The 8,396-nt window shown below is 52.1% G+C and overlaps 1 protein-coding gene across 7 annotated transcripts in view; it reads right to left on the bottom strand.

Annotated features, from left to right (window-relative positions):
• Positions 1-1,228: 1,228 nt before the first annotated feature.
• Positions 1,229-8,396, bottom strand: part of PAX5 (paired box 5) — a 186,596-nt gene continuing 179,428 nt past the window's right edge. For all 7 annotated transcript variants that reach the window (XM_042243239.1, XM_042243242.1, XM_004004249.5 and 4 more), the window contains one exon: positions 1,229-8,391. In XM_042243239.1, coding sequence (XP_042099173.1) covers positions 8,312-8,391 — 80 coding nt within the window. In that variant the 3' untranslated portion in view covers positions 1,229-8,311. The remainder of the gene's footprint in view (positions 8,392-8,396) is intronic.

Genomic DNA, 8,396 nt, shown 5'->3' with positions numbered 1-8,396 from the left:
CCGGTGCCCCATGAGGATGGCAGGCATGAGGACCTGTCCCCAGAGAGCCGGGGACAAGAGCTGCAGCCTCAGGGACAGAAGTAAGGCTCTGCCTCACTGGTTCCCTTAGGTTTGGAACCCAACCTTCAGTTCCCAAATACTGCTGCTTCCCTTTGAAGTTTGTGCCGCTAAGTCCTGAGTGTTGGGGAGAAAGGAGCTGGGCCAGTTCTCCATGTAGCATCTCTCTCTCCCTCAGGAATCGCCTTTGTCACCATCCATTGCCGAAATGAATGGAGGCTGCTCAGCCAGCTTTATTAAATATGAATGAGTCGCAGCCCATGGCCCCCACGTGGTCACTCACCCACTCCATCTCTGGCAATTACCGTGTCACACACACTGTGCCAAGGGGCGCAGCGGTCCCTGCCTGCCCTTGCAGACTGACACTGCCCAGCAGGGGCAGGGCTCGGGCTGCAGCTGCCCTGCCCCCCGATGGAAAGCCACCCCAGGCTCTTGTGCAGCCAAAGCACTCAACTCTGAAGGCCTAGAGACACGGCACCTTCCCCACAGAAGGATTGTGGATTCTTAGGCCCTGAGCTCTGGCCAGATATGGCCTGTGGCTTTTGAGCCCAAAGACAGAGCCTCCGGGTACGTGTGGCTTCTGAACTCTGTTGCACATTAGCAGGGTGTGGGGCGTGCCCAGACTGCTTAGGTTCTAGGCAACTTAAACATCCAGCCTGGTTCAAGGTTAAGAGCGTGTGTGCATGCACACACCATTACTGAGCATACATGCGTGTTCACTTTCACAAGAACCCCTAGATAATAAGCTTCCCATTAGCAGCGTCCTTGTTTGCCAAGTTTTCCAGTGTTAGGGACAGAAGAGATGCTCAACCACTCTGCTGAATGAATGAATGAGGTGGGTGTTACTGACCATTTTGGAGCTAAGGAAATTGAGGTTACAGAACTCAGCCAATGATCCCCATCACAAGTCAAATCCAGGGGCTTAACCATTACTCCCCACTGGTCCAGGGGCTGGCAGTTTGCCTGGAACCTCTCAAGGGTGGGGACTCTGCCTCTCCCGCCCCTGCCCAGAACCCAGTCCAAAGCGCCAGCACATCATTCAAGTTGCTCAGATTTGTTTTGACCCCGATTTTATCAGGAGAGCCAATAAAAGTCCCCACAACTCCTATGGGCCTTGTTAAAGCTATCAAAGACCATTTATGAAGTTGTAAAAATGAATGTGATCAAATGCTTTTTCTGAACTTAAAAAATTACTTTTATTTTAGTAAACAATAAAATTATGGCAAATATTTACAAATAATTATCTCACATAAAGGTTACATAAAATCAATTCTTCACAAGTAACAGTCACTCATGAAAAGACACACAGATATTGAAACTACGCCAATCTTATTGCAAGTTTCTCCAACTAATCTAAAATAAAGGTGTTGCGGTCAACCATTTAACTTAGAATAAAACCACAAATTCCAGGTTCAATGAGAAAAAAATAAAAAAAATTAACCAAAATCCCACCCCTCTTTTTTCCCCAGTCCCACCCCCAGCCCCGGCCCTCTTCCCAACAAAAGAAAAATATGTCTGACATCTTTGGCAAATTGGCACTGCTGTAATTACATTCAAATATTATTACACACAAAAGCAACACACATCACTAAGAAAAAAAAAAACACCAATATTTCAAGTCAATTATTTTCTACTAGAAAAAAAGAATACAAAACATACACATTTTTAAGAAGCATTTTTTTTCAATCTGTTGGAGACATCATCTCCCACTTTCAAAGGCAATTCAATTGTGGTATTTTTTGTTTGTTTTTTTGTGGTTTTTTTGTTCTTTTTTTGTACTTTTTTTTTTTTTTACTAGTAAGCATCTATGCAGGCATCACAAACTTTGGCGGTAACAGTAGATATGTATTTTTTTGATGCTGGAAGGTCAGTCCCTAAGACAGTCAACTGTCTCAAAGAATGAAAAGCAAAAATCCATGTGTCTGCCTGGCAATGAGCTTCGTTTGCAATGTAATCTGCATTTCTACAAATACTCAATGTCCAAGGCCACAAGAGATTGAAAAACCAGGGCAGCGTCTTCCAGCAAGAGTCGGGGCAAAACCCGAGTCAGATTTCCACCCTCTGCCCAGACTTGGAGGCCCAAAGGCAGGGCCTAAGAAGTGTGGTCTCACTGCCCACAACCCCACACTGTGCTGGCAGCTTGGATCCAGGGCACAGGCCTGCCTCTTCCTGAGCCCCAGGACAGGCTACTGCCAGGTCTGCTTGCCTCCTCTGACCAAACGCAAGAAGAGCAGGCAAGAACTGGCATGAGAAGACTCAGTGCTTCCTCTGAGTTTCAAGTATGTCTGAGGTGTCAGGGTGCGAGTGTGTGTGTGTGTGTGTACACTCACATGGGCATGTATGAAGGGGAAGGCCAGATTTGGAGGCTCTGAGCTTTGCAGGGTGTTGAAAATAGACTCAGGACTTATTTATTTTCTTTTTAGCTTTATAGCAATTAATTGGCTATTGATTGGTTGGAATGTTCAACTCTCCATTTCCTCAAATGCAATAAAATAGTTTCATTAAAATGTATTCATGCTTGAAAATAAGGGAGCCATTAAATGGTTTCCTTTCTGTTCCACTCCAAGGGAAATGCACTGTTTGTAAATCAACAATCCATCATCCAAAATCACTTGTTGTTTACGGTGCTTTTGGAGAAGATGAGGGATGTGGCCACGAGCATGGCGAGCATGGCGACTGTGGGGATAAGAGCAGCCCTGTGGCTGCAGGAGTGGGTGGGCCCAGGTTGCGATGAGTGAGGCTACTGGTGGGCCTCCTCCAGCCGGTCCTCAGAGTCAGGGAGGAGGGCACCTAACTCCCAAGTAGTGCCTCCCTGCCATGCTCAGAGTTGCCAAAGCTGGGGGGCAGAATTCCTGCCCTTTCCGTCTGGCCCAGAGGCCAAATATACCACCTGAGACCAACTCCCTTTTAGAATTCATCAAGAGTCCCTCAATAAATAGATAAGCACCTGCATTTTCTCCTCATGTGGCTCAGGAGTCTTAAGATGTGGGAAGAGCAGACTTACTGAATGGTAGTTCTGTTTACCCTTGGAGGTGAGCTAAACAGAACCCCTGGGAACATGTGGATTGAAACTCTAGAATGGTAGGGATGTCACCCCGAGGTCCCCTTTGACTGGGGGCTGGTGGAGTTCAGGAACGGGACCCCGTGTTGAGAAATTACAGCGAATGAAAGATCAGCTGGTGCCTGCCTGCTCCCGGCAAGAAGCGCCCTGTCAGAGAAGCTGCAGGCCCCTCGTCAGGAGAGCGGGCAGGCAGGGGACTCGCTCCCAGTTGGCCCCCTGGGACCTGGCCGCCACTCTGGAGGCACAGCCTTGCTGACAGTGGGGAAGGTGGATCAACACCGCAGCTCCACCATGAATATGCAAGAGGGAATCCTGAGTTTCGGGGACAACAAGGGACAAGGGGCCGAAGGGGCTGCTGGGAGGTGGGGCAGGATGCAGGCTAGGAGTCATGGCCTGACTGTCCAACTTTTCAGTAATGTATTTTGTTACCTCTTACAAAATGCGCTTGCCTTGGACCTCTCCGAGGCCCAAAGAACTAAAGGAATACATTCTTTAGGAGCACCAGTGTGCGTGCCTGGAAACCATCAGTGGTGGGCTCCTGGGTTGGCGAGGCCAAGGCTGCAGGGCCGCCTCTTAGCAGGGATGCCAGGGAGCTGGTTTCGCCTGCAGGGCTGTGGATCCACCCACTCTAGCCTGGCCCTGGCCAGTCCAGGGGCCTGGATTCTTCTTTACCCTTGTGGCAGTTGTGTCTCAGACATAACTCATTTCTAGGTATTTGTCAAGAGTGCCTGGTTTGTTTTCAACATTTGCTCTCCATGACTTGGAGCTAAATTCTAACTGAAATGTCACCCAAAAGAGGGTGGCTGGAGCCAGAGGCCGCCACGGCAGGGCATTAGCTCAGGAATGTAACTTCTCATAAAGAGATTTCATCTTTAGTGCCCCTGTGGCCACATCTGGGGTGCTTCCCTGGACCTGTGAAAGACCCTGGCAGCACTGACCTCCCCTCAAAGCCAACAGTCCCCTATCCCGACCACATCCCATGGTCTACCCCGCCCGCCTGCAAAGCCCACACAGCCTTTGAGAGCCAGGAGTGTGGCAAGGAGAGGGTAGGTCTTGGGACTGCCTGTTCCTGACACTGACTTGCTGAACCTCCTCTCTTGCCTCTCTGAGCTCCCATCTCCCTCGTTGTCCTTCATCTGCAATGAAGGACAAGGAGGTGAAGAAGAGAGGCATTGATCAAAGACTGGGGGGTCACAAGCTGGTGATCCATGGGTCAAATTTCACCCAGACTTCTTTTTGGCTGACAGAGCATTTTAAAGATCTCACACTTGAATGCCATTGGGTAGGGCAAGCACCCACCACCTAGGATGCCTGTGCCCTGGAGAAGTGATGTGGTCACCCCACCTGCCCAGCCCAGGAAGCAGCTGCTCCAGGGCCCTTGAGAAGGTGATGGTTGCTTCCCAAGGCTGTGGGCACCCCTGATGGCCCAAATCTGGGGACTACTGCATATTGTCACAGCCAGGTTTGAAGTCTGTTCCGTAAGAAGGAGGACAAAGAAAAGAGGAGTGTGGAGACATCTCTCCTGACACTGGAGCCCAGGACCCTGCGAGTCAGAGCGGGGCCCACGTGTAGGCCCTGTCAGGCCTTGCTTGGGTGAGCTCCCACGCCCGCTGAGTCTCAGGCACAGCAGGGAAGGAGTAGGGGTGAAACCTCAGAAGTGTTGGTGTGGATCTGGCAAAGACCTTGCATTTTTTCAGTGTTAATGGGAATCAAGTTGGACCAGCAACACCCTGGCCCCCACCAAACCAGCCTCTGAGTCACAGTTTTTTCTTTCCTCACTGCAGGTCTTGGGGTTTCTAGGAGACTAAAGTGTGTTTCTCTTTAGAAACACTAAAGGGTGTTTCTAAGCCAAACATTCCCATGACAGGAGCATGAACCTGGAGAGAGAATTAAGCTGGGAAATCTGAGCATTCTCTTCACCTCTGTCTTGCCATGTGAGCCTCTCAGTTTTCCCATCTATAAAATGGGCATTGTGATCTTTGCCCCATGGGATGGTCAAGGATTGCAAAGCACCGTACAAACATCAGTTATAAAAGGGTGAACCCTAACTAAGGCGCCTTGGGAAAGGGCTGTGGATTTGATATGTCATCAGATTTTTCTAGGTTGCAGACACACTAATGATATGAAAATTTTTTGTAAAATCTACAATGTCCTTTTCAAAAAGGGCTGGAACGCAGGGCTGAAGGCCCACGGAGCAACACCCCAGGCCTCCTGCCATGATGCTGGTGAAAGCCCTGGCCTTGTGTTTTCCATTCAGAATTCTCTGGAATCTAATCAACGGCTTGTGTTCTTTGGAACCTTCCACACCAGCTCCTAGGCAGCTCTGCAGGCAGCATGGGAACTCAGTGGGTGAGATCAGGTACGTGTGTGGGAACATGCGTGTGCTTCCATGTGCGCTTGTGCTTCTGCCTGGCAGCCCAGGAACCAAGTGGTTGTCTAATCAATACAAATGCAATCACAGGACTCCAGAGGAGAGAGGAAGGCATGGAGGGAGCTCATCACAGGCCAGGAGGAGGAACAGGATGGGGAGAGGGGTACACTTGAGGCCAGGTGGGCTTTGATGAGGAAGGATAGTGTGTGCTTAGGTAGCCAGTTCAGGGAAAGGTGACCTCCTCCCAACAGCCTGAGACCATAGGAGCATCAGGATCCAGGGATGTGGGTGCCAAAGGCCAAGAGGCCTGTGCTGCAGACCCCAGACTCCACCACTTTTTCTGGAAGGGAGGGCAGGCGGGAGAGTCCAGGTGACATACCCGCTCCTACCTTGCCTGGCAGATGGAGGTGCAAGCCGGTTCATCTGGGCTCCTGGAGGTGGGCTCTGGCCCAAGATGTCTCCTTTCTTTGCACAGCAGGTTTCAGGATGGTGGGTGTGCCTGCGGTGAGCCCACTGGGGCCACCTGTGCCTTGGGGACTGGGCTTCCTTGGCGGTTCTAACAGCGCCAGGATACATCATCTGAGGAGGTGGCCCAGAACCATCTTCTGCTGCCCTCACCATCAACTTCCCACCCCAGGGAAGGGAGGGTCACTACAAGCCAAGGGTCAGGGGGCCGAGCCCAAGCCTCATCTTCACTAGTCGCTGCCTGGGGACTCCACCTTGCCGAGCCTCAGTTTCCTCTTCTATTCCACCACCTTATAGGGGTATTGCGGTGGCGGGGGACACTTGATGGTGGTCAGAGGAGGTCTGCTGTGTCTCCCTGCCTGGCCCTAGGTCGCCCCGAGCTAGGGCTCAGTTTCCCCTGAGGGGAGCTGACTTACGTCTTCCTCAAAGCTGATTTTCACCCCCTAGGTGTTCTTTTTTTTTAAACTTGGTCCAAATATTAGCAGGACTCAGGTGCCCCAGTCTTCTTGCTCAGAAGTGGAGGGCCTGCCCCAGATGCCCCTGTCACAGCCCCAGCAAATGGGGAGAGGAAGTAAGGGAGGGAGAGAGCTGTCGGGTAGTCCTGCAGGGGAATCCTGCTGTACCAAGGCAGCCGAGGCTCAGAGAGGTGAAGGGTCTTGCCTGAGGACCCATAGCAAGGCAGGCATAGGTACAGCCAGGACAAGACTGCTTGGCCTGATGACGTCAAGCATGGGCTCTCTCCACCCCAGCTCCTTGCCAGCTTGGTGACATGCAGACAGTGGGCACATGGTCACAGGAGATGGCCAAGTCCCCTGTCATAGCTGTCATTCAGTCCAGATTTAGATGATGCCTCTACCTGGCTGTTCTGAGTTGGCAAGAGACAGTATGCAAGGAATTGAGGACCAAGGCAAAGAGATGGTGGCCCCTGGTACCTCCATTTCAAAATCACTCCCAGTTCACACCCCAGTTCCTCACTGCCTGTCCTGTTCTAGGAAGCTTTCCTCTGCTCCCCAGATCCTCCCAGGTGGCTTTTTCTGACCACTCCAGCCCACAGTGAGTTCTCCCAACTCCCACTCCAGGCTCCCAAGGCCCTTGGCTATGTCCTGACCATCACAGCCCCTTGTATCAGCAGGTAGGTACGCGCTATGCAAAGCAGGCCTCCACCCCTATCCGAGCACCTTGGTTCCCAGCTGCATAGTAGGCTCCATGAGACGGAGAGGGGCTGCTCAGGATGTTCTGGCTGACTGCTGTAGGTGTCTGTGGTCCTTGGTCCAGACAAAGCCCTTTCTGTTAATCACTGTCTACGTGGCAGGGACAGGCTTGCCCTGAATCCACTCTCTGGCGTCTTGGAAGGTGGGAGAAGTGTCCATGGTGGGTGTCCAGTGTGATTTGAGCCTGGGCGCACCTTAGTAAATGCATCCCAGTTCAGTTCAGTGGTCCAGGGGCAGGGCGTCTGGAGAGCCTCACGCTCCGCCTTGGACCATCATCTTCTGGGTCTCGTCCAGCCCTAACATCCCAAGTCCACAATGCAATTGGTATTTTGGATGCCATCTCACTTTAAAACAGTAGCTGAGGAATCTCCTAGACGGTTCTCTTTTGAGTCCTTTGATACAGAAAAGAGCTGCTTGCACTGCATTGGGCCCAGGGAAATGGGGGCAGGAAGCTAGGGAGGGGTCTTGGGGGGAGGGGGGTGCTTAGAGCAAAACCAACCCAATGAGACTCTTAGTCCAGATATTAAAGAAGTAGCATGAGCAGAGGCTGGGGTCGGGAGGTGGGCATCCTTAGTCTCAAGGGCAGCTCCAAACCCACCTGCGGGGGCACCCAGGGCAGAAGCATGGCTCTGTGCACAGGTCCAAGTCCTCCCGTGACACCTCCGGAATGCTGGATGCAAAATGGGTGGGCAGTCTGCTCAGCTGGATCCTCGGGCCCACAAAAGAAGCAAGAAGGTATTTACATGGGTGCTGTTGAAGCAACGAAAGCAAAGTTTTCCTTCCAGGCCTGGGGCAGGAAGAGGGGCTGATGGTCAGACAGCTCGGGGTGTGGGGGTGGGGTGGGGGTGCTGGCAGGCTGCGCTGGGGCTGTGGTTGTCTGCAGAACAGTCTGTTGGTTTGCAGTCACCACCAGGAGAAGCTCATAAGTTGACTCTTAGAAATGGACAGGTGTCTAGAAGTCCAATAGCTCTATCAGAGACCCTGGAGTCCCTGGCAGGAAATGGGGGAGGGAGTTTCTGGCGAGTGGAGGGTTGCTGAGGGGGGTGGTCTCATTGGGCCCCTCTGGCTGTGTTTGGAGGGGGCTGGGAGGCTATGGCCTTCAGTGATATGTGACAGAAATGCTTGGCGCCTGCCTGGCTCTGGGGGTCAGTGGCGGTCGTAGGCAGTGGCAGCTGTGGGCGGGGCGGCTCCTCTGGCAGCAGCAGCGCTGTAATAGTACGGGGAGCCTGAA

Source organism: Ovis aries, chromosome 2, assembly GCF_016772045.2.
Source record: "Ovis aries strain OAR_USU_Benz2616 breed Rambouillet chromosome 2, ARS-UI_Ramb_v3.0, whole genome shotgun sequence".
In the NCBI taxonomy this organism is placed as follows: Eukaryota; Metazoa; Chordata; class Mammalia; order Artiodactyla; family Bovidae; genus Ovis; species Ovis aries.
The sequence above is the reverse complement of the archived record's forward strand: the minus strand, read 5'-3'. Positions and strand labels throughout refer to the sequence as shown.